This window comes from Anthonomus grandis, chromosome 1 (genome assembly GCF_022605725.1).
Source record: "Anthonomus grandis grandis chromosome 1, icAntGran1.3, whole genome shotgun sequence".
In the NCBI taxonomy this organism is placed as follows: domain Eukaryota; kingdom Metazoa; phylum Arthropoda; class Insecta; order Coleoptera; family Curculionidae; genus Anthonomus; species Anthonomus grandis.
In genome coordinates this window covers 27,956,117-27,982,489 of record NC_065546.1, presented here as the reverse complement: position 1 = coordinate 27,982,489, position 26,373 = coordinate 27,956,117, and the positions used below count along the sequence as shown (strand labels likewise).

The following is a 26,373-nucleotide window of genomic DNA, read 5'->3' as shown; positions in this document are numbered from 1 at the left end:
AAAAATTAACACTTACTCAGTGAAGCTCAATGCACAACAGAACTAACCCTCTTTCTGTATAGACTTTTTGACAGACACAATGTCAAAACCTCCTTTAAAGTCGACTGCAAATCTGAGAGAAATGCAATTTCAGCAGTTTCAATGCATAAGCAATTCTGGAGAGATTCTATAAAAATTTTGGATTTCAAGAAATTTTCAAAGGCCAATAAAAAAATTACAACTCCTGTAAATGTTATTTTTAATATATTCACTTATTGCCTTTTTCATGCCTTGCTAATTTCTTGATAGTTGTTTAATTTGGAATAATTACTAAGAAACATTACTTGTGAATTGGGCCTTGGTGATTTTATTAAATTTGTATTGCCTTTATACATACAACAAAGTTTTAAATTAAATTAGGTTGGAAGTTTATACACTGTGGAATTTGTACGAATTTTTATATTAAATTTTTATTTTATTTAATTTATAATAGTATAGTAATCTATCTCCTTGTGATATAGTAATGCATTTTATTAATATTTTTTGATTAATTTATGAAACCCAAACTTATGTATCTAGTAGAAAATGTATCGGTCTTTCAGAAATTATAGTACGCAAATAGAAAAAATCATAAATGCAGGACTGTTTAATATAGAGAGAGACAAAATAAAAGTCCCAATTTAACACTTTTTTAATCTGCCTAAAATAGTTTTCGAAAGAACCACATATTTCCCACTAATTTTAAGTGCACGGTATATATGGTACACAGTATATACGGTACTGTAAAGCAAAATCTTAAATTTTTCGCTATTTGGACTTCACGAACTTATTTTCGTTTCCGGTTAGTACTACTCGTCGACAATTAAGGCCGCAAGATTCAATCGACGTTTCAGTATTCTATTGGCTCTTAGGAGTTTCCTATCTAAAAAATATTAATCGATGATAAATGTCAAAATTAACCATATTTAGACCAGGTTTAATGCGGTAAAACGCCTTTTTACTACAGAAAGTTAAACATTTCTTGTTAGTTGCAACAACTGTTTTATAAACCAAAAATGTATTAAAGTGAGTTTTATACGAAATTTCTATGAAAGCATTATTAGTTTTTATTTGTAATATCAAACTTCTGCACGAAACTTGTCACAACGGCTTCTTTATAAAAACTGTATACGGTTAGAAGTGAGAGAGAGATAATAACCTAGATTTAATTTAGTAAAACTATGGCGATAAAATTTATCATTTTTAAACCGTATTTTAATTTATACTTTTTATCACTTTATACAAGGTGTCTACTATATAAACCGCCAAACTTTAAGAGGTGATTAAACAAGTCATTTGCAACAAAGAAGTCGTATAACATTTTTTCGAAAAGTTGTTAGTTCTTCTGGTATTTAACATTTTTTGATTTTATCAAATTTCTTTGTTTTTTTCTTCATATAAACAAGAATATCTCCGTTATTCTTACCACCACATAAAATTTAGATATACCATCTGAGAGAATTCAATTTGCTATAAGATAGGTATATTTAAGTTTTTGAGTAACTTATCAGAAGTTAAATGTAACATTTGGTAAATGTTCAAAATTAGTAGTATCTTCTTCGTTGTCGTTTTTCTAAAATTTGGTAAATAGGGACATTTTTTTTCAGGAAAAACTACTGCATTTAATATGCTTTCCAATGATATACTTACTTTTGTGATAGCTATTTGTTTTCACAGCAATATCATGCAAAAGAAAGAAAACCACAAAAATTTTAAATTTTCAAATTTTATATTTCTTGATTGACCAAAAAAAAAATCAAAATTTCCTTAAACATACCTAAAATTATAACAATTGTTCAAACTGTCTTCCCTCTTGTTCAATACATTTGATGCATCTTCTTCTGACACTATCAACAACCTGTTCAAGTTCAACGCGTTTTCGTTGCATTTCATTGCAACAGACTCATTCGATTAATTAGTTCGTCTCGAGTATTAATGTTAATACTATAAACATTAGATTTTAATGTGCCCCAGACATAAAAGTCAAGGGCCGTAAGGTCAGGGCTTCTGGGCGGCCATCTTACCGGACCGTATCTTCCGATCCATTTCTCCCCAAAGCATTGATTCAACGAATTTTGCACAATTCTGCCATTATGGGCTGGGCATCCGTCCATTTGAAACCAAAGTTCCTGTTTAGCGGCTAAGGAGATTTCTTCCAGAAAGTCAACAAGGTCATTATTTAATAAATTTGAAAACTTATTGGAATTGAGTCGATCAGGAAGTATTACAGGCTCGAAAAGGCGAGCTCTCATTAATCCTATCCATACGTTGACCCTTATATCATGCTGAAAATGTTAAACAACAGTTGCATAAGTACAAAATATTTTAACAGAATTGAAGCCTCACCTCACTATCCACTGGCAATAACTCCTGGACTTTTTTCAAATGAAACGGATGCAAATTATTTTTTTTAAGAACTCTATGTACAGTGGAATGGTGAATCCTTAATGCAGCACCATTGCGGCGAGTACTTCTAGATCTATCTTCTCTTACAGCTTTCATAATGGCAGGTTCTTGTCTCCAGCGTTGACCATTTTGACCACCTTCTCTAATCCGCAAATCTCGAAAGGAACCAGTTTCCCCACAGCGTCTGAACATTTCTGCAAATGTACTTCTATAGGGTTGCCGTCTATTAGGAAAACGAAGCACATACTCCCTTGCTGCCTCCCGTGAGTTTCCATTTGCGACACCGCAAATAAATAAGATGTCCCGATATTCAATGTTTGTGAAACTACCTTTTAGTAGGCATTGTTTTTTTAAGCACGTTTAAATTAAATTACTTAGTTAACTACTTTAAGTCGAAGTGAAAACTTAATGACAGTTCTTGTCAAATTGTAAATATCTATGCTTCTGTTTTAAAATCAAGTAATACATGATTTGTGAATTTCCTTCTTTTGCGGATTCATTGCCATTTACAAAAGAAGGAAAACCTGCCTTTTTTCTTAAAGAATGAATGTCGCGATATGTTATTTGTTTACGGCTTCTCTAATGGAAATTTGTGGAGTTGTTATGTTAGGGAAGATAGATCTACAAGTACTCACCGCATTGGTGCTTAAAAGATCAAGAAATAAAAAATTTAAAAATTTTCAATTTTTGTGGTTTTCTTTCTTTTGCCCATGATCTGGCTGCGAAAACAAATAGCTATCACAAAAGTAAGTATATCATTTAAAAGCATATTAAATGCAGTAGTTTTTGCTGAAAAAAATGTCTCTATTTACCAAATTTTAGAAAAACGACAACAAAGAAGATACCACTCTTTTTGACCATTTCCCAAATGTTACATTTAACTTCTGATAACACCAGATATAAGAAATTACTCAAAAACTTAAATATACCCATCTTATAGCAAATTTAATTCTCTTTCAGGTAGTATATCTAAATTTTATGTGGTGGTAATAACAGAGATATTCTTGTTTATATGAAAAAAAAAACAAAGAAATTTAATAAAATCAAAAAATGTTAAATACTAGAAGAACCAACAACTTTTCGAAAAAATGTTATACGACTTTTTTGTTGCAAATGACTTGTATAATCACCTCTTAAAGTTTGGCGGTTTTTATAGTAGACACCCTGTATATTTAGATATATGCAATGTTTTCAGTATTATTTGCAGTCATTTTTTAAGACTATGGGACACATCCTGTACATTTAAAAAAATCATTTGAAAATGCATAGTTAAGTTTACATGCGTTATATTCAACGACAATACATAAAACAAACCAGTTTTTAACTATTTTACCTTATTTTGTGAACAAGGTATGTGGGTCAAAAATTAGGCTTAATAGGCCTCTTCGTCGTTACCGTCAAGATTTATATCACACAAAACCATTTAGTATATAAACGCTATATAAAGGCTGCAAACTGCAAATTTATTTTACAGAAATCAATAGTGGAACAGGCTAAAAAAGACAAATTTGACAAACGCCATTAATACTTTTCAAACTTCTTAATTGATTTCTAATATAAAATTACTAAATATGGCGGACAAAAGTGCCCAAATATTAGAACGTCTTCAGTTCCACCCTTGCGATGTGCCACGTGGCATGGAACCTTATGACCTTCAATGCTTAACCAGGTTGCAACAACTCAGACTAAACAACCATAAAATTGAAGTTATCCGAGAGAATCAAGCCTATTTATATAAAACTCCAGAAGTATAATAAGATATCACTTCCCTTCTTTTTTTTTTAATTATTAACAATTTTTGTAGATAAGAGCAGTGGTTCAGATAATCATCCGAAAGTTACTCTTAGACAGGCCCAGTCATGACATTCAAAAGTTTATCGGTCAATATTTTCGTAATCACTCTAATACTATATTGGAAGAAATTAACGAATATGTTGACAAGGTATATATGAAAATGACCAGCATATAATTATAAAAAATTGTTTTAATATCTTTAGTACCCAAGGAAACCATCCCCAATTGATCTTAAAAAAAAAGTTATCACTAAAGAAGATAAAAGAGTTACCATGGAAGATGTGATGTCCGACGAAGGAAGCACAAGGGACGATGAATTAATCTTTTCCATTAATTACGATAATGCCGTCGGAACCAGAATCGTTAAGGATATTTTGGATGAAATTGTGGATAATATCGGAAGCGTAAGTATAAATCAACTCTGATCTATCAGATCAACTTTGTTTGCTCCCAATACCTGAAGATCAAGGGATAGTCACTGATTCATGAGCAACATCCAAATAGTCCACAACATATACCTGTCCTTAAAGATAGAAATTAATTGCAAAGATACCTGGGGAAGTTTGATCTGCCAAATTCTTAACTTTTTGTTCTCCCGCACTCCCACTCATAAAAACGCCCTTGTTTGTGCTAAACCCACACACCTCTTTGTTCCTCTTATCGATAGCCATAAACCGCAAAGTCACCTATGTGGATGTTTGACATAATGATACACGAACATTTAAATAACTATGCAGGAAATTACTTACATGGAATTTTCAAATAAAAGTCACCTAGTTGGCAAAGAAAGAGTTGGAACTAATATTAGGAATATTGAATTATCCATATATATAGAGTACGATACGGCAAAAGGCGTTTTTTTACCAATAAACATGCTTTAAAAAATGGGCTGTTCTGACGCTTATCGCCATAATTATGTTGGCTTGCCGGGAAATTTAAATTAAAATCAGAATATACTTTAATATCAGGAGACTATAAAATCCTTATAGATGAAGCCTCAGGTAATAGTGTAACAGATAAGAAATACTACATATACTTAAAGTAGTAAAAAGCAGGTAGTCAAAGTTACACAAAAGTAAATAAAATGTATGGTCATAAAAAAACTGTTTACAATATAACATGTGCCTAAAATTAAATGTGATAATCTACTTAAAGGTCTACCTATCATTTATACGCTATTATGTACCAAAACATAAATTCATATAAACACATAGATATAATAGTAGAAAGAAATGTGAAAATTAAATATTATCTGAAAAATACTCGTCAGTATTATAGTAAGGTTTTTGAATTAAAATATTCCTAACTTCCCTTTTAAAATGAATATTGTAGCGTTTTTCCCGTTCGTTACGTGTGAATTAAAATACTTGATGCATAAAAATAGTCAATTACACTACTAACACGATCACGACTACTAGAAATATTTATTTTCACATAATTTATTTACAAACATTTATGTCTGATTTAAATCACGCGCCAATATTACGAACTTTATACTGCACTGAGTTGACAATTGACTTCCAGCGGCGACGCGGTTCCTTAGTCGGCTGACCATAATTCCGGAAGATTATATGACCTTGGAGACGTCGTGCTGTGATGGCGGAATGACGGAAAATCAGTTGGTTTCTCGGCGTTTACAATATCATTGCAATATAATTAGAAATCTCCCATACTGAATCTGATAAATTAACTAATTTTTATTTATATACAAAATAAAGTTTTAAGTTTCCTGATGATGGGAGTGGCAAATACACCTTCAATAACGAACGTGTATTACTACTGTTTTATCAGATCTGATTGTAGAGGATTATTTCTTAGGCACTAGGTATACTTTTTCCAGGATAAAAATTGATGTCAAAGTTAAATTTTCTTTATATACGGAATAGGGCTGACAAGATTCTGCGCACTATCTATTCTATTCCACGTATCATAAACTACGTTTTTGTAAAGTAATTGTTGATAATAGGAATCTGGCAGTTTCCCCAAAAAGCTAATTCCGTTTCGCAGATGAAAACCTATTAAGGTTAAAATTTTTTACTATATGCTTGTTAAGTTTCATTTTAATAGTCCTGACTGCAAAGCATCCTGATGTCATAGAAACAAGTCAGTTTTGTGGATAGTTGCTCTGTGCTTAGTTTATCATCTACTACTAAACTTAAGAATTTATTATAACTTACTATCCTAGGAGGTTCGGCACTTCATAGAGCGTTATCAAGTGTACAATTAAAACTTTACTATTGCTTTTAGTCACTTTAAAAGGCAAATAATTACTGTCATAACATCTTTTTATGTTGGATAAGTCCTGATTTCGCATTTCAGAAAGAATATGTGCATCTGCATTACGACACATACCGGACAACTACGGTGGCATAGATTAAAATAACTGACATAGGCATAGCTTGTATGGGTTTTAGTAACACGGCATTTAAAGTTCAACTTATCATCGATGGTGACAATCATTGATAAACTTCAATTAAGTCTAAAAATATGGACATTAAGAGTGCCAAATTTTTATACAGCTAAAATAGTGTGAAAACAAAATAATTTAAACCTAAGATGTAGGAACAATAAGATATGTAAATTGGCTTTAAACTCTTTATTACTATTAGAGATTTTATAGGCGTGTTTCATTTCTTCAGGAACAAGAGTATTCGCCAAAACGAATTCGGCGCACGTTAGTCGAAGAAGAAACGCTGGAGGACAATTCCCTCGATAAATCCGACAAATCGATAGACGACGAGGAGCTTTTTTTCGATTTCGGTCTGGACTTTGATCTGGACTTTAGTGGTTACCATGAGGAGGACGATCCAACATCGGTGCAAGGTCTAGAGGCTAGCGACCAAAAAATCAATAACTTGGGCAGGATAGGCAAGTAACGTGCAGGCGCGAAGAGAATCCTCTTTTGAAAAAACCAATTGAAAATCCGTTGGAGTATTTAAAAGAAAATATACATATTATATAATATCAACTTTCTCGTATATGTTTGTTTTTAATGCATATTATGACCAGAAATTCCTGAATTGAAAAAACCGAAAATCATTTATTAACATAAGTATTGAATTTTTCTTGTGAATACAACTCGAAAAATATCTTGTAAGACATGTTTCCTATATAACGGTGCCTCCATCAATATTTAATCTTTTAAAAATGTTTATTTAAACATCACGCGTACCGTTATGCCAATAATATGTAAATTACGTTTGTGTTTAAAAATTGTAATAGCCCTTAAGAATTATGAATGAATTATTTACTTGTTTGCACTTGGATGAATTTTTATAAAAGCATTATGACAACATTATAGTTTTTTAAAAGCCATAAGTATACAGGGTTTCCGAGGCACAACAGTCCACCCAGAGAATCTTGAAAAATAAATAGTTTGGCCAAAAACGCGCGAACACGTCAAATTTATTATTATGAGGGATATTTATTGACAGAATTGCATTTCCCTGACGTCATCTCTTCACCCCCCAGATTGGCATGGGATCGCCAATATTTTTAACTGGGAATAGGGGTCGAGTGATACCTTGAATTAAAGGTAATTTTATTTTCTGTATACTTTTTTATATTATCTATTAGTTCTGAACACATATGAATAAACGTGGCTAACATTCTTCAAAAGTTTAAATCTGGGTAGGTCTTTATATCAACAAATATAATAAGTCTGCTTGAGCAACAGCACGTGCTTTTAATAGTTTTAATGGTAATCATCCAGACAAAAAAGTAAATTATCCTTATCTAATGAATTTGATGAGGAAGTTTTAAAAAACAGGATCAGTACAAAATAGAAAAAATGAAGTTCAGCATCTAGTGAGAAATGAAGTGATAGAGAAACTGCAGTTGTGTTCGGTTTGTTGAGATGGAACCTAATCTGCACGAAAAATTGCTACCGCATTTGGCATATCTAAAAGGACCGTTTACAAAATTTTAAAAAGAAGATTTTTGAAGAATTTGATGATTTTCGAAATAGAATTGTTAACAAATGTCAGTTAATAATGCCTGAAATGTTCGCTAATGTGCGCAGACGTTGTGCACAGTAATTGTATTTTTGTATGGAGATCATCAACGGAAATCATTTTCAACATTTAATAAAATAGGTGTAAGATACTTTTTATTTTTTTCATTTAAATTAAGGTTTATTTTTTTATCCACATTTAATCATAATTCCTAAGAACGAATTGATAAAATTACCCTTAATTCAGGGCCCCCGCAAGGCTGTGCTGCGTTGTTTTGGCGCCCTATCAATGTCGCCTCGAGACATTTAGGAAGGTGCAGCGCCGGAGACCTGTGAGTAATTTTTTGGGGTGCCACGCCCTTTTTTAGACTTATTTTGATATTTTGCTTTTCTAAATTTTACATTTATTCTCCAGTTATAAAAAAAATATCTTTCTTTTATTTTATAATAAAACAACAGACATTTTTTAAATTTTGTTTTTATTGGAAATAATTATTCATAAATTATTAATTAATAACAAAAAAAAAACATCTGTCATTCGTCACTTAAAATTAGAACTTTTATTAGGTTAAATGTTAAATATAGGTGTTTTTCTTGATTTCATTCAGCAAATTCTTTTATAACTTTTTCAAAATCGATTTTATTAACCATCTCTTGCTCTATAGCTAATATTGCTAGCCCAAATAGTCTCTCGTGAAGCATAGTTGATCCAAGAAAATTTTTTATTATTTTTAATTTTGAAAATTACCTCTCCTCAGAAGCCGTAGATAATGTTTAAGAGTATTCTTAAGGAAATTGTGACATTTGGCAGAGATGAGGTTAAATTGTGTTCAAATATACAGGGTGTCCCGTAAATAGTGGTCCAAATGAAAACTCCTAATAGATTGGACTATTTCCAATCAGAATAATCCAACATAGCTCTAACGAAAGTGTTACGGTTTTCGAGATATTTTGAATTTTGCGAAATTTTAAGAAATACCTACCTGTAATCAGTTTTTTTTTGGTGTGTCACTAAATGAAAAAAAAATCACAATTTCTTCGGTTGGATATTATTTGCCGATAGATGCGCTTTATGATGCGTATTCAAATTTTTCAGTTATGCAAATATTTTTCACAGGAAAAATTTTTGAAATTGCAATATTGGATTTTTTTTTCTTTTCAAAAAGTTTGAAGTCCTATGACGCAATAAAATAATAATAGAATCTTGGTGCCCATTAGCGTAAGAACTTATTTATCCCATGCCGTAGTAAAGACAAAAACTTTTTGAATTTTTTGTTAACCTCAAAAAAAAATGGTTGTTTTAATGCCGAAAGAACTATTTTGTGAAAAAAAATCGTTTTTTTTTTCGATGTAAATTAATTCGGTTTATTTGTGTTTTGCAATTTTACAAAAGGTGTTCAAAATGGCCACCACCTGCTGCTATACACGCCCTACACCTTCTTATAAAGGATCGCTTAATCCGTTGAGCGTGGCCAGCTCTATTTATCTCTTGAGCAGCAGTTTGGATGCGCTCGCGCAGATTTTCAATGTTTTGTATGGGTCTGCTGTATACAATTTCTTTGAGGCATCCCCAGTAAAAAAATGAAGAGGATTTAGGTCAGGTGACCGTGGGGGCCACAGTATAGGTCCTAGACGTTCGATCCATCGGTTAGGGTAGGATTCATTAAAAAAAATTCTAACTTGCACACCGCAGTGCGCAGGACATCCGTCGTGTTGCAGCCACATATTTCTGCGAATGTCTACCCTAACCGATGGATCGGACGTCTAGGACCTATACTGTGGCCCCCACGGTCACCTGACCTAAATCCTCTTGATTTTTTTTACTGGGAATGCCTCAAAGAAATTGTATACAGGAGACCCATACAAAATATTGAAAATCTGCGCGAGCTCATCCAAACTGCTGCTCAAGAGATAAATAGAGCTGGCCACACTCAACGGATTTAGTAACGGATTTTGAACACCTTTTGTAAAATTGCAAAACACAAATAAACCGAATTAATTTACATCGAAAAAAAAACGATTTTTTTTTCACAAAATAGTTCTTTCGGCATTAAAACAACCATTTTTTTTGAGGTTAACAAAAAATTCAAAAAGTTTTTGTCTTTACTACGGCATGGGATAAATAAGTTTTTACGCTAATGGGCACCAAGATTCTATTATTATTTTATTGCGTCATAGGACTTCAAACTTTTTGAAAAGAAAAAAAAAATCCAATTTGCAATTTCAAAAATTTTTCCTGTGAAAAATATTTGCATAACTGAAATATTTTAATACGCATCATAAAGCGCATCTATCGGCAAATAATATCCAACCGAAGAAATTGTGATCTTTTTTTCATTTAGTGACACACCAAAAAAAACTGATTACAGGTAGGTATTTCTTAAAATTTCGCAAAAATCAAAATATCTCGAAAACCGTAACACTTTCGTTAGAGCTATGTTGGATTATTCTGATTGGAAATAGTCCAATCTATTAGGAGTTTTCATTTGGACCGTTATTTACGGGACACCCTGTATATTGCAATATATCCAAAGGATTTGAAGAATAAGAAATTGAAAATAACTTTAAAGCTTTATTCTCACTAAACAAAACATCTGCCTCAATATCAGCCTCTATCTTTACCGCATCAGTAAGCTTCTGTTGTTGAGCTTGGCAATTCTGTAGGAGATCATCACAAGGATCGTCACATTGTCTTAATTATAGATCATATCAAACTTACTATTTAGAGAACTTAGTACTTGATAAATTATTATTCTCAAAAAAAAACTTTTAGTGCGGTTTTGGGATTTTAAGGTGCTTAATTCCTATGTTCATAATCAAAAACTTTGGTTTATATTTTCGTCTGGTAGTATTGATTGCGGAAAAATCTTGCTCTATCTCAAGATCAGCGGCTATTTTTGCCGCTTGAGCAATTATATCCTCAAAGAAATGATCATTTTTATCATTTTTAAAATGATGGACTCAATTCTTCAAATAATTTTGACAAACTTTAATGTCAATGTTACATTTTGCATCATTTTGCTTACAATATCAATCTGAAATAAAATATACCAAATAACTACACTAAAATAAATTTAAATGTATGGATATTAATAGCAAAGAACTTTCATTATGCCTACTTTCTATGTTAAAAGTATTGTTATCCGCTATTTCTAGACTCTCACAAATTTTAATTAAATTAAGTTTTAATGGCTTTATAGCATCTAACCTACTTGACCATCTAATGTCACTTAAGGGTTTTAGATTTAATGCAGGTACATTTTTTAAATAATATCCCATCTTTTTATGAAGGAAAAACGTAAGTTCTCGTAAGTTTTTGAGAAAAAAACGTAAAGTTCTTGTTCTATATTAAAAAAGTTTACTGTTTCATTTGAAACTTTAGCAGCATCATTTACTGCTAAATTGTAAGCCAATATGCTTTTCAAGCATTTTGGCACTCTCACGAGATGTGTGACGTCTCATTTTTACTCATCGTCTTTAATATCTAAATTTAAATTTTATTATTTTTTTTTTAAATAGTCCTTTTTCCTGTAGAATCGAATATTGGGCTAAAAGCTAAAAAAACTTCTATCTGAACTTTTTTACAATCTTGATTTAACACCATGTAACGCAAAACAAGGCTTATTTGTTCTGTGTGACTTGTATCTGGGGTACAGTCCATAATTATTGAATAATATTTAGGATTACGTACCATATTTAAAATATTATTTTTTACTTTAGAATACATTAATTCTACAATTTCGTTTAGGTAATCTGTGATTTCGTTTTGAATTTGATAGCCTAAATAATGAGTTTTTTTTTTAATTTTCCTGGGAGTTCTGCACTCTACTAAGATGTTCTCTCATCACAGGGTCAAATGAGGAAATCATCTCGACAGCTTTAAGAAAAAGAAAAAAATCATGTCGGCATAAAATTTTTTCGACTGCAAGAATTCTTTCCAGAACCTCATGCTAATTTTTATTTTCGGTTTCTAAAACCTGTAAATGAGGATCGTTCACAATAATTAATAATTTTAACATTTTTTCCAAACTCATCCATGTATTCATATGAGCATTATGTACAATTGATGTTTTATGTCTTTTTATAGCCCACGATAAGTGTTGACAATCAGAAAAACGATTTGAATCAGAAAAAGTTTTGATTTGAGCAAAATATAGAGTTTTTTTAAATTGAATAAATAAGCCAAACTCCTCTGATGTTTCACCATTCTCCAGTTTTCTGACAAAGTACATACTTGAAAATTTTTCTTTGTATTGATTTGTAGGAAATTGCTAATTGCGTCCTATCAAAGGAAGTCCTCGCTTAACCAACCTTCTGACTTCCTCGTTGTTAATGGTTCTAAGCCACATACCAGGATCCTCTGATATAAAAATGGTACTTGGTACTTCTCATCTTAAGACCCATTTCAATCATCATCATCAAGGCTTCGGTTTCATCTCCACTTGTAGCCTTTATTGTTGAGTCGGTGGGTTCGACCGATTCTACGTTTTCATTGAGAGTTGATGTACTCGTAGATGGTTCAAGTGTAGGAATAGGTGAAGTACATCGCCTGTTCCAGACCATAATATCCAAGCGTGTCATTTACAAATCGCCAAAAACTAAGCAATTCGCTATACTCATACGTCAAATGTGTCAACTTCATTATCGTTATTTAATATATTTTTTGTTGGCAATATGTGTCAAATCAAAAGGACACAATCACTATAAAAATAGCGGCCTCCAGGCAGTGGTCATTTTTGGGTATCGTGGCCATATGCATTAGCAGTCCAGGTATGTTTTTGAAGGTGGTAGACAATGGTACAGTGAAAACATCTTGTCGGACTTGCATTGTCTTATTTATTTAGTGTAACACGACGTTTCGGTTGGTAAGTATCTCCGTTACACTAAATAAATAAGACAATGCAAGTCCGACAAGATGTTTTCACTGTACCATTGTCTACCACCTTCAAAAACAGATTGGATAACCGGTACGGACCCGGAACCAGCAACCTATTTAGAGGCTTTGAGAAAACCAAGATAAAGATGATCAAGGAGGAGGAACACATCAGCTTCCTGCGAGAGGCGAGAGACGCCAATGTCATTCCTACTGGTCTACGCCTCAAAACCGCTATACCAGGTGGAAGATCAGAACGTATTCTTGAACGTGCTAGTATGGAGCTGCTGCGATCTCAACTTAGCTACCACCGTTGGAAGAAAGCACAAATAGAAATCGAATGCATTCAGCGATTCGAAGAAATCAAAGAAGTTACATTGGAGGAAGACTATCAACCAATCTTTAACAAAATAGACTTCGCTTGCCAGAAACTAAGAGAAAAGCTAAGAGCAGGCCACCTTTCAAAACCCCAAAACCTTAAATCCAGACGAACCAACAGGACTCAACCAGCACCAACCTCTAACCTCCCCGCCACCATCATTAATGTGTCAAAAAGAACCCTTACCGATGCTAAACAAAAGGTGTTAAATAGAGGACTAAACTTCGCCATATCCTCAAAACCATCCTTTATAGACATAGTGTCTTCAGTAGAATCAATCCACCTACCACGTCCTGAGGCCGATGAATTTCGACACGAGGTAAGGGTTGCTCTGGACTCACTTAAAAAACAGAAACCTTCGCAGAACATCAGCAAAGAAGAGGAAACAGCTCTCAGGAATCTCAAAAGGGAAAAGAACATCAAAATTCTTCCTGCAGATAAGGGCAATGCAACTGTGATTATGGACCTGGAAACCTACGAAAACAAGGTTGAGGAAGTTTTGAACAAAGGCGAATACAGGCTACTATCTAAGGATCCGACGACAACCATAGAAGGTCGAATTTACAGAGCACTTAAAAAGTACTCCTCAACATTATCGGATGCGGTACGCTTTAGGCTGACACCACATTATAGCAAACCTCCACACCTATACGGACTACCCAAGATTCATAAGGAGCAAATGCCTCTGCGGCCCATCACGAGCTCTAGAAATTCGCCGACATCAGAACTCTCGAAATTCCTTTTGGAGATCATTAGACCGATCCAGGGAAATGCAGCGTCTTTCGTGCGAAACTCTGCCCACTTTGTAGACCTTCTTGGAGGGATCGAAGTCGAGACCAATGACAGATTGGTGAGTTTTGATGTCGAAAGTCTCTACACCAATGTACCCATAGGAGAGTCTCTTAACATCATCCGAGACAAACTAAGCAAGGATGCAGCTTTCTCAACTCGGATCACACTGCCTCTGGACGGGGTGATGGAACTTTTGGAGATCTGTCTTCGTAATTCTTACTTTCAGGTCAAGGATAGATTCTACGCCCAAGACGAAGGACTTCCGATGGGTTCATCTCTTTCCCCAGTAGTAGCAAACATCTTTATGGAATGGTTCGAGGAACATGCAATAGATGCCTCCCATTGCAAACCCAAGCTCTGGCTTCGATATGTGGACGACACCTTCATCATCTGGGACAAAGAGGAAAAAGCACTTCAGGAGTTTCTGCTTCACCTCAACAGCTTCAGACCAACAATCAAGTTCACGATGGAGACAGAGAAGGACTCAGCTCTACCTTTCCTAGATGTCCTCGTTAAAAAGGTCGGTGGAAATCTACGAACTTCAGTTTATAGAAAACCAACACACACGGGCCAGTATCTTCACTATGAGTCCAACCATCCTGCAACCACCAAAGTAGGCATCATAAGATCCCTCTACAATAGAGCTCGATCCATCTGTAGAAACGACGAGGATCTCAAGACTGAAGTGGATACCATCTACAAAGACCTACAACAGAATGGATATCCAAAGAAGCTAATAAGTAGGACCATCCAAAGGACGCGTCCAAATCAAATCAGAGACGAGGCCACCACGACAACCAGACTTTACATTAGGGGTACATCGGAACAAATCCGACGCATTGCCAGCAAGTACAATATTAGAACTGCCTTTAGATCTAGCACCACTATCAGAAGCGTGGTATCAAAGACCAAACCAGATGGCATGTTGGATACCAAAAATTGCGTCTACCGGATCCCATGTGAGTGCGGTGACTCATACATAGGTGAAACGAAGCGCCCCCTTAACACGACGTTTCGGTTGGTAAGTATCTCCAACCGTTATCAAGTGTAAACTTGATAATCAAGTGTAAACTTGATAACGGTTGGAGATACTACTTAGACTACACTTGATTATCAAGTTTACACTTGATAACGGTTGGAGATACTTACCAACCGAAACGTCGTGTTACACTAAATAAATAAGACAATGCAAGTCCGACAAGATGTTTTCAGTCCAGGTATATTTATTAAGTTCGAGGACACCCTGTATAATACTTTCAACTTATCCTTATAATTTAATAATTACATAAGAAATTCGGCAACATGGGCCAGTATTGTCAATGCCTTATCAAATATGACAAATGACAAGCATTGGAAATCAACTGATTCTTTTATTTATTTAATACCACAAACTAAATAATATTGTTACAAATTCTTCATTATTTAATTATAAATATTTAATTTTGCATATACTCGGATCAAATTTGAAATATTTTTTAGGTAAAATTCTTAGAACATTGAAAGGCTAGAATTAGTAAACAACAACTTTGTTTGAGTCCAACATGTGCACAGGGGCAAGAGGGGTGTTTTGTTTACAAACATATTTGCCGATTCTCTGTTGTCAAGTCGACGCAAATTTCCAACGGAGGAAATTTTTAGCTATATTTTAACAACCATTATAACGTTAATTTAATTTATTTGTGTTGTATTTTATAGGAAAATTTAAAATAAAAAGCATAAATACTACAATTAACCTATTTTAAGAATAAATATAATATCCTTAAGCAAAAAAAAAACAAAATTAACATTTTTATCCTTAAAACTGCTTCTAAAAAATTTGAAGCGACAACACCGGAGCTTAAGCGCCTGAACCATACGCATAGTGTCATCTGTCAAACGGCTTTTTGTTTATTTTCGGGATTCGTGTATTTTCTTTAATTTTCGGTTTCAAAAGGAAAAAGGCCACATTTTAGTGTTTTTTTAAATTGCTAGGATGGGAAAAACTTGTGTCGTTTGTGCCGCATCATGATAAAAAGGTGATTCAAGCCGATCTTTTCACAAGTAAGTACCGATACTTTCATAACATCACATCATGGGGTAACCATCATCATAAACGTAGAATAGGGGATCTTATAGATATAAACCTAATAAAAACTTGAATGTGAAGTGTGCGTAAAATACCAAAATATTCATATTTTTAAATCTAAATATTTTTTTGAACATATTCATCTATCAATAGGCTATAAAAAATATAAAACTAGAATTTTGTCCCTGGTTTTATTACAGGATTTTATGTTTTTTTTTTGTTGTTTTGGCAGAAAGAAGGCATACCTAATACCCATGTACCTATCTATGTATAGTTATGTTTTTTTAATATAGACATTAGGTAGATAGATGAAATTACTAATTTTTTATTGCCTTTAAAGAATTTTGAAATTTATTTAGATATTGATATCTATGTATAAAGTTAATTTTGTCATTTCCTAAAATTTGGTCGATAATTTTTTTTGTTTTACCATATTGCAACTTACAATAATATATATAGTAATTGGCACCACATATTAATTCATTACTGTAATTTTTTTTGCTTTTTGATCAAATATCAAATACTTATTATAGACTGCCTAATATATGCCCAAAGGGAACAATGGATTTCATTAATGGAAATCAACACAATTAAACAGAACATATTTGTTTGTTCAGATCACATCCTTAGAAGTGATTTCTTATATAAGGAAGATAATATTAATACTATAAAACAAATCAGCTCTACCTCAAAGATAATTTTTTTAAAATATATTTTTCTAGTATAAAAAAATCATCACAAAAAGGATTAGTGTTACTCATATAAGCTTTATTTATAACTAATACTAATTAAATTAGGTAACTGTGTAAAACTATTTTTTTACTAGGATTTCTGATGCACTGGTTAAAAACACAGCAGCAGATAATTCAGTTAATTTACCAAGTGATTTATCCTTCAAAGCTGCAGGGGCAGCTTTCCTGAAGAGTGCAAAAACTTCTTTAGCTTCCAAAATGGTATATAGTACAAACAGTGAAGCTAATATAGATAAGTATGGATAATTAAAATAGATTAATATTTTTGATACACCAAATTTTGTATAATTACAGATCTGATCATTCATCATCAACAATAACTGCATCTGAGATTAATAGTTCTACAGTAATCGTGGGGTCTAGGTCAACAATTACTATTTCTTATCCAAGCCGTTTTTGTTTGTACACATTCCCTGACTCTGCCAAGGAAAAGGTAAAAATACGCTCAAAATAGACTACTAGTTTTTTGCCATGTATTATCCTATTCTATATATCTTATTTAAAAGTGATATAGTATTTTATTGTGTTATATTTGTTTAATATTAAAATATTTAATATTAATTAAATGTATGATATTACAAAGATTCTTTATAATAACGTACATTTTATTGATCAATTGGATTATCATAATAAATTTTTTTAATTTTGGTAATACTATATTTTTATGTATATTATTCTAGGGTAAAATCAAAATGATATCTTGAGGACCTAAGCACTGATGATTCCACCGTTTTAAAAGCTAAATCACTTGTTACCAAATTATAGAAAAAAAAATAAAGAAAATTAAAATTCGAAGATTGCAAGAAACAAATTTGTGCCAAAGAAATTGAATTAGATCTCAAGTCATTATTAAAATACTTAAGAAATAATAACATGATTTTCGAAAAAGCCCAACATACTACATATTTTATTTGACTTGTAAAAGTACTTGTTAGTATATTACTACTAATAAACTATCTAATCTATTGTACATAGTCTTTATTCTTAGGTAAGCTTTGTTTTTTAGTATAAATTAATATGATATAATAATTGGTATTAGGTATTATATAGGTCACTATTAAATGTCTCAAAACCATTATACAGGCTAAATACTCATAATAAAAATCTTATAACCTACAAAAAACCTGCAACTCCTTCACAATTTGAACATCCTTGTAGTTTACTCTCACGAGATGTGTGCAATACTGTCCCTTTGAAAAAGTCAGCACCATAGAAGTATATATTATGTGATATAAGTAAGTGATGTAAAACTGAGTTTTGTCCAATATAACAATAACAATAAAATTTTGCAAAATGTTAAAAATGTGTGTCTTAAAACATGATTTATTAAGAAATCTATAATATTATATTAATAAAATATTTAATTTTCATAAAAATGCTTTGACAAAAATGCTGCCTTTTATTAGGACCTTCCTCTAATGAAGTCCGTTAAAAAAAAAAACACATAAATAGCTCATAAATGGTAATATTACTTATAGTCAAACTCTTTAATAATTAATAAAAATTTATCAGGTAAATATTTGTTGACGACGTCACTGGTAAAGAGTGCTTGTATCGGTGACATCAACAATGCGATCGAGCGGCGTTGCGGTGCCATTACCGTTTTCTCGTTTCTTCGTACTTTATTTTCATTTATTTAACGTATATTGACTTCAATATATTCGATATCTTATCAAATTTATTTTTAAAAAATGCTTGATATTTTATTAAAGGGGAGCAGTAGTATTGTTTTGTGCCTTTGGAAACAACTGAAAATTTTTATGCTCTTATAAAGTGATTTTTGCCATTTCTCTATAAGCATTTGGCATCATTGCATCAGAGATGTTGCAAGCAAACAAACCTGCCCATAGTTCCACGGCATGCTACTTCTAGCCTTTCAATGTTCTAAGGTAAAATTCATTAAACTTGTTAAAATTTGGCAACGCTGTCAAGAATCTGATATCCACTGACACATGTCAAATGATAATCAGCTGATATTTAATTTCCAGTACATAATAAATAAATCCTAAATTAATAAAATCATAACTAAAAATCCATTTTTAATGAATTATTTATGAGTGGCTTACAAAAGCGCCGGTTATCTTATCAAATTTATATCAATAAACCTGGACTTTCAGTTTGCCTAGTTTTTATCGCTTTTAAAAACGACTCTTAGAAGTAGCATTTCAAAATTTTCCTGTTCCTTAAAGAAACTCTTATTTGTTATTGAAAGTAAAAAGATTGAAAATATGGCCAAAAGACAACTGCTTTTGCTCTCTTCGTCGGCCGTACATGGATTTGAAATCTTTGATTTTGCCAAGGATGAAGTCAATGACCTATTATCTGGGTAAGTTTGATGTTTCCAATTACATACTGTGTAAATAGGTAATTAGTAACTGATTTCCTATAATATACAATATACTAAAATAATTAAGGACAGGAAGAAAGGAAGTATAGAGTAAGTTTGGTTGTGATGAAATCGTTGAAGTTGTTCAATGTAGTATAGTGAAGGGGATTTCTGATTCATGCTTAGGAAAATGGGGGGTTTAAGTAATTTGTATCTAACAGATCCCAATCAATTGAGATTGAATGAAACAAAGACAATATTTTATCAATTATTCCTATAAATTTAATTACATAACCATTGAAAGTAGAAATCTCTGTTGTCTCCTCTTTTTCTTATCTACTTCTGCTATGATTTAAACAATGTTCTTGGTGATGCTGGTTTTTTCCTTGCACAGTTTGCTGATGATAAATCATATGTTGTATCAATCAATGATAAAAGAGTCACACTAAATATTACAAAATCAACAGCCCTCAAAATGCAGACATGGTGTGATGGAAAAATATTAGTTCTGAATTGTACCAAAATCAACTTTATTCACTTTCAAAGTAAGAATAATAAAAATAAGAATACTCTTGCCTCCTTCTTTTAATGGAATTAATATTCAGCAATCAGATGAGATTAAATTTTTAGCACTAACTAACAATCATGGGCTGGCAAACTATGGGAATGAGGTTTGCAAGAAAATATCATCTTTGCAATCTACAACATAGGTAACAGTGTAAGTGAAGACTGTAATCTGGTTTTAGTTATGCTAAAGGGTGTGTACCGTTATCAACTGTCAGTATGGATGTCGTTCCGATATTTCTTTCAGTTTACTGATTCAGTACTGAATGACGTCATAAATGTGTCAGTGACGTCATTAATCTTTACTGGATTGACTGGGGATAAAAGCTACTGTAGGTACAGTAAAATAGTGGGGGAACCGGGGAATGTCAAAACCGTCAGAAGTGTTGTTGATGTTGATTTCTTGAATCTTCTTGTTTACGATGTGGGAATTATTTTCAAGCAGTTTGGTTGCAAAGATCATGTCTGAAATAATAATTGTGTTTTTAAAATGTTTAACAATAATTCAATTTACCACCTTAAAAGCTCTTATACAATGCACTAACCTGTTTCGTATTCTTCCGGTGTAACTTCAATGTAGTATTCAAAATTATTTTCTGCATCTATTATTCTTACCATCTTGCTTTTTCAGTCATATTTATTTTATCAACAAATGGGGTCTGGTTTTAATAAAGCAAAACACCATACCGGAAAACAAAACAGAAACAGGTAATTTGGTTTTATAGGTTATGTTGTAGTTGTGAAAACAGTGCTGAAAACTGTTCCTTTTTTGGAGCAAAACGGTGTATAAAATCGGAACGACAAATTACAGTAAAATCAGCACAGTACAATCCTGTACTGACAGTTGAAAACGGTACATACCCTATGTCCATTCGCTTAACTGATGGCATAATATTCTATTGTTCCCATGCAGAAACAATGCAGAGGATAATTGTCATTCAAAAGACAATCTGTAGTGTATCATACTCTATCACTGCTGTCCATATTTTAAAACACTAGGCATAATGATAGCATACTCTTTATTTTTATCAGATATGTTGTTTTACATATAATATAAATTTGTGTCAAAAAAACAATGATATGAGTAACAAAATAGTTAAGAAACAATTCCAAATTCTTCAACAATATAGTCCCTACTACATGTGTTATGACAAATAATACATTACCTGGTGGGGTGAAAAAGTTAAGTATATAGGGTTTGATATTAGATAAAGACATGTGTATAGGATTTAAGAAGTATAAAACAATTTCTTACTATATCCTTTGATTGATAGTATCCTTTTGGTTCAGAATCTTATGTGTATAGCTTTGATCATGTAAATGTAATTTATAAAATAGGTTTGTAAAGAACAAGGTGTGTTTTAAAGTCCTTTTATTTCTCTACAAAAATACAGTGGTAACTTAATGTACATTTAATCTTAGAATGTTTTACAAAAGTTTCCAATGTTTCAAGATAGACATAATCTTTTACTCTGCATATAAATCCACATAAATTGTTGACTGTAGACTGTAATATGATTTTCTCCCTTTTAAACTATTATCCAGAGTGATGCCAAGATATTTTATGTTGCCAATTAAATTTTTCCATCTAAAGTGATTCAAACGTGTTTTGCTCAAAGTTAATAAATTAATCCCATTTAATTGAAGATTTCTCTGATTACCTCATCTGTTTAGCTATGGAAGAGCATTTATTGGGAAGTAACTGTTTATTTTTTGATAAAGTTACTAAAATGTCATCAGCAAGTTGACATAATACATCTGCTAGACTGCTTTCATCTAGGCAATCCACATAAAGAAGAAGCAGTAGTGGCCAGTAGTAGCTCCCAACCAACCAGCTACCTTATTATTAGCAAGTCAATACAGTAAAATCTGATGATTAGTAGTATAAAGGCTTCAATGAAATATCTAAGCCTGCCCTAAATCAATCTCACAAAGATACATGACATAGATGGAAAAAGTAAGATAGGTATGGAATTATTATTGTCTTTGGGATCTTACTTCTGCATTTTGAATTTGGCAATATGCTATTCTCAAAACAAACATTTATATAGCTTTATGGCCTGCTAATATGTGGACCAACAGATATAATTATATGTATAGGAATTTGTTCCATCTCTGATGGAATTTGATTCGGAAGAGACTTAATATTAAAAATTTCTTGTTCAAACGGATTTAGAAAAACACTATCCTGATAGCTTTTATTTAACAAAGCTGGTTTAATTTTATTAGTATTAGTCTGAATAGTTACAAAACCTTTAGATGAAGGCCCTAACCTCAATGTGGTTTTTAGTAAGATTAAATTCTATTTTTAGTGATCGAGAGTATAAAGGCTTAAATTCAAGAGCTTTTAATTTTATGATCATGTATTGAGTTTTTGTAGCACTTTAAAAACTTTCTACATTCCTTCTTATATAGTTCACAATTTTCACAAGCTAGCGGGCAGGCTCTTCTATAATACCAGACATTCAATTGTTTGATAAACTTCTGAAGTTTGATAAACTGATAAAGAAATCTATATTTAACCTTATTCTGAAAAAAAAACAGGAAAAGTCCTATCAAATTTGTAATAATCTTGTTTCAGAAACAAAGTAGATACCGTCCTATTTATCCCATATGCCTTAAAAGACCATGAAGCATATTTGAAGAAAATGGCAGTACCATTTACGAAATGGGGTAAGGAAACCTATATTTTAAATTCTTTTAAAAACAGTTTAAAATTTTTTTTTGATTAGGATACACTTTAGAAGGAATACACAACTGTGAGGACCCAGTTCAAGCAGTAAATAATGCCAAAACCATTTACATCGGTGGAGGAAACACTTTTCGCCTTTTGAAAGCTCTTTATGACCTAAAACTTATTGAGCCAATTAGAAAACGCGTTCTGGAACAAGGAATTCCTTATATAGGATCTAGTGCAGGTACAGGAAGAATTGAGTCAAAAATTTTGTAAAAAAAAATTACATATCCAGGTACTAATGTGGCCACTGTAAGCATTTCGACGACGAACGACATGCCGATTTGTTATCCTCCCACGTTAAAGGCTCTGAATTTGGTGCCTTTTAATATTAATCCTCACTATCAGGATCCAGAGCCAGAATCTAAACATAAAGGGGAAACAAGAGAGGAACGGATTTTACAGTATTTGGAGGAAGAAGATTCGTATACGGTTCTGGGTTTGAGGGAAGGAACGATGTTGTCCGTTAAAGGATACAATGCGGTACTACGGGGTATCAAAAGTTCGGGAGCAAGGCTGTTTGTAAAGTAAGAATTTTTTTATTTAACAGTTTTATCAGTTATGAACAGCAACATTTAAATAAACCATTCATCTTATTGGGAGAGTTTTATAGTAGTTTTTTCTACAATATGGACACTTATTAGTTTGTGATTTTCAAGTCTGTGAACTGGAATGTTATAATTTATTTTAGATAGAATGGTGTTACTTGAACAAAGTTAATATGTCTGTGTCTCTTTTGCAGTTTTAATGTGTTAAAGTTGAAAGGTCTAACAATACCAATATTAGTTTTAAAAGCAAAAAAGCTGTTGAATCATGTCAATAATATTTCTATACTCTTTATCTAGAGAGTAACTGTAACTTACTAAAAACATGAACAAAATAAGCTTTTGGTTGCTTTATTAACAATCCAAGTAACATTTTTTGCTGGTGTTCTACTAAAAATTATGTTTTTTCAAGTTTCAATTTCTTGATTTTTCAAATGGGATAATTTTTAGGAACCAACAGCCGGAAGAGATTGAAATAGGTGCAGATTTGAGTCGTCTATTAAAGGGAGATAAAAATGGCGAATCGTGTAAATGTTTGCAGTAATAGCTTATAACAAAATATACACTGTATTTTATAAAAATTGTGTTTTAAGCTTTATCCCTATTAAAATTTGCTATTTACGGAATCTTCACGGGTCAATTTTTTTTATGACAATACACAATAATAATAATAGTGTTTATTCAAAAAAGTTAATTTCTTTACATGATAATTATATATGATTAAAATAAATAAAAGAAATCCATAAAAGGTCGAGGTTGTCAGTGGTACATTATAAACGTAAATGTAAATCTGTGGTTGAAAACCTTAGAACATTGAAAGGCCTTTCAATGTTCTAAGTTGAAAACTAAAACAGCAACAATAACTTACCTAATATTAAACATTATCTAACTAATAATTTAAAATAAAGATCTATATAATATATAAACTAAAAGACTATGTGATAAAATTGATTGGATACTGGATGAATTAAAAATCTCTAAATATCGAAGCTGTATAAAAATGTCTAAATACATATGTAGGTAGCGTCAAGATAGGGCATATTTACTAGCATTAGAAAAGTAGTCAAAATCAGGAATATGAGTCATAAATCTAGAAAAATTGCCAGATACAATAATTTGTTTTTTTTTTGTTTATTTATTCTTAAAGTCTATAATATTATTTAATATACATTTTCTGGATTGACTTACTAACCAGTTCTTTATTTTTTTTTAGTAGATATAAAGAAGTTATTTTTGAACATTATATATACATATATATGACGATGTGATATGTGATTATTCCATTTTAAATTTGGATCTAGAATTACACCGAATTACTTGATTTTTTTTAGTTAACTTGACTTCTAGAACTTTGTCGGGAAGAAGCACTATTAAGTTATTAAAATGAGGCAAAGAATCAGCGTAATATCCAAAGGCCTTAAAGAATGTTTTTTTCAGAATTAATTGGAAGTTTTTAATTGTTAAACCACTTAAAGATATATTAACCAAGTCAGTCTCATATTTTTTCTTAACTGAATATTTAATGAAACTTAAATATTAAAAGATAAATAAACCATTTCGAAGAATTTATTAAATATGTATTTATTAAAAAACTCCTTAAAAATATCTAACAGAAAATAAAGAAACCTTTGCTGGATTAAAAAAAAACTAACATGAGGCTAACAAAATTAAATAAATCATTTTTGGCATAAAAGCAAAACAAAGGAAAAAAACTAATGATTGCTGAGAAACGAAGTTATTAATCGTCCTCATCAGTGAACCTATCCTCCTGATATTCAGATTTGAGCTTTTCATCCTCAATACTAAAATTTAATGTGAGTGTCTTATCTTAAATTTAATATTAACAGGCTTCTTTAAGCGAATGGTTTTTAATCGATTGCGAAACTTATTGAATATGAATAATGTTTGATGCAGATGAATTTCGCTTGCTAGAGGCTGCACAAGGTGAAATGGTTAATAGTTTCACAGCCACATTCGCTAAGGTGCAATTCGGCAATCAATTTTTCCACCAAGCAACAGGTGTTACATCGGACGGAGTTTTACTTATAGAAGCAACACTCCTTGATGCAACTCAAATTTTTAGTGTATCAAATTAGTTAAACTAACAATCGATTACAACCATGGAGAAGTTAAATTACAAATTTTCGATCGATTTTGACCACCTCGAATTGACCAGGGACAACACTATACTCATGGAGGAACTTTGAGCTGATATATTGAACAATGTACAGCACCTATTGCAGATCAGTTAATAATGTACGAAGTATACAGGATAGGTCTGAGCGGGGAAGAAATGAAATGTTTTATAAAATCTCTGAAAATAATTCCGGTGATGTTAAGGATCGGGTGAACCATAGTAACAAATATGTTTCTAACACTTCTGTAAAGATGGAGTGTACAGGAGTAACCCCAATTCCGAAATGCAGACCACATTTCTAAATTCAAACTAGTTAATACTGTACCATGTTTGGAGAGGCTTCTGAAAAAAGTAGTTTTTGACCAAATATTTATTGAATTAATGTTAATAAATTATTACTGGGTAATCAATCCGGATTTAGAAAAGTCACTTCTGCGAAATAGCCCTGCAACGAACATCTAAATGGAAAACAAAAGTTAAATAAGATTTTGAAAGGCTGCCACTTTGCTATGGGTTTAAGTAATGACTTAATATTCTAGGACCATAAAGCATTCAGTGCGAACTTTCAAATGATGTATCGCATAACCCATCTTTCGAGTTAATTTTTCAAAATGGCATACCGCCGTCATGTTGAAGTTTTACAAAATGACTTAGGGACCAAAAATAGTATTTAGTTGCTAATAATGTGTTCCAAATTTTAAATTTACGCATTCAAAAGATAAGAGAGATAGGGAGTGGCAATTAAGAGCCGCACTATACAATGTGTATAATAATGTGGTAGTGTAATAGTGTTCTTTAAACAGCGGAAAACGTTGTCTTGGGAACTCTTAACATTGCCTTCTGCAATTTGCCACTTGGCATGCCTGAGCAATTTATTGACAAATGATCTTTTATATAGTTGCTTAAGAATTAAAATATTAACTAGTTTGTAAATTAATTCAGTAGCAAACCGTATTGGCCAGTGGCGGTTCCTCAATAAGTGCACATGTGCACGTGCCACTCCCAAAATATATTTTTTTAAAAACACAAAACATAC

The 26,373-nt window shown here is 32.1% G+C and overlaps 3 protein-coding genes across 4 annotated transcripts; 2 read left to right on the top strand and 1 right to left on the bottom strand.

The window, feature by feature from the left end:
* Positions 1–1,790: 1,790 nt before the first annotated feature.
* LOC126740868 (uncharacterized) lies at positions 1,791–2,833 on the bottom strand. The gene is made up of 3 exons (XM_050447034.1): positions 2,672–2,833; positions 2,365–2,618; positions 1,791–2,303 (listed from the first exon to the last, which is right to left on the bottom strand). Exons 1-3 carry the CDS (start codon positions 2,697–2,699, stop codon positions 1,908–1,910), a joined length of 678 nt encoding a protein of 225 aa, XP_050302991.1. The 5' UTR covers positions 2,700–2,833; the 3' UTR covers positions 1,791–1,907.
* A 1,094-nt stretch (positions 2,834–3,927) lies between these two features.
* Positions 3,928–7,186, top strand: LOC126740855 (uncharacterized). Its single transcript, XM_050447024.1, has 4 exons — positions 3,928–4,172; positions 4,229–4,366; positions 4,422–4,622; positions 6,858–7,186. The coding sequence occupies exons 1-4, from the start codon at positions 3,996–3,998 to the stop codon at positions 7,092–7,094; spliced, it is 753 nt and encodes a 250-aa protein (XP_050302981.1). The 5' UTR covers positions 3,928–3,995; the 3' UTR covers positions 7,095–7,186.
* An 11,814-nt stretch (positions 7,187–19,000) lies between these two features.
* LOC126740830 (alpha-aspartyl dipeptidase) lies at positions 19,001–23,781 on the top strand. 2 transcript variants are annotated; one of them, XM_050447015.1, is made up of 5 exons: positions 19,001–19,357; positions 22,503–22,594; positions 22,654–22,839; positions 22,891–23,182; positions 23,651–23,781. In XM_050447015.1, the coding sequence occupies exons 1-5, from the start codon at positions 19,260–19,262 to the stop codon at positions 23,742–23,744; spliced, it is 762 nt and encodes a 253-aa protein (XP_050302972.1). In that variant the 5' UTR covers positions 19,001–19,259; the 3' UTR covers positions 23,745–23,781. The 2 variants fall into 2 exon arrangements, with proteins under 2 accessions (XP_050302972.1, XP_050302973.1); XM_050447016.1 differs by lacking the exon at positions 19,001–19,357 and adding an exon at positions 20,559–20,629.
* The last annotated feature ends 2,592 nt before the right edge of the window (positions 23,782–26,373 follow it).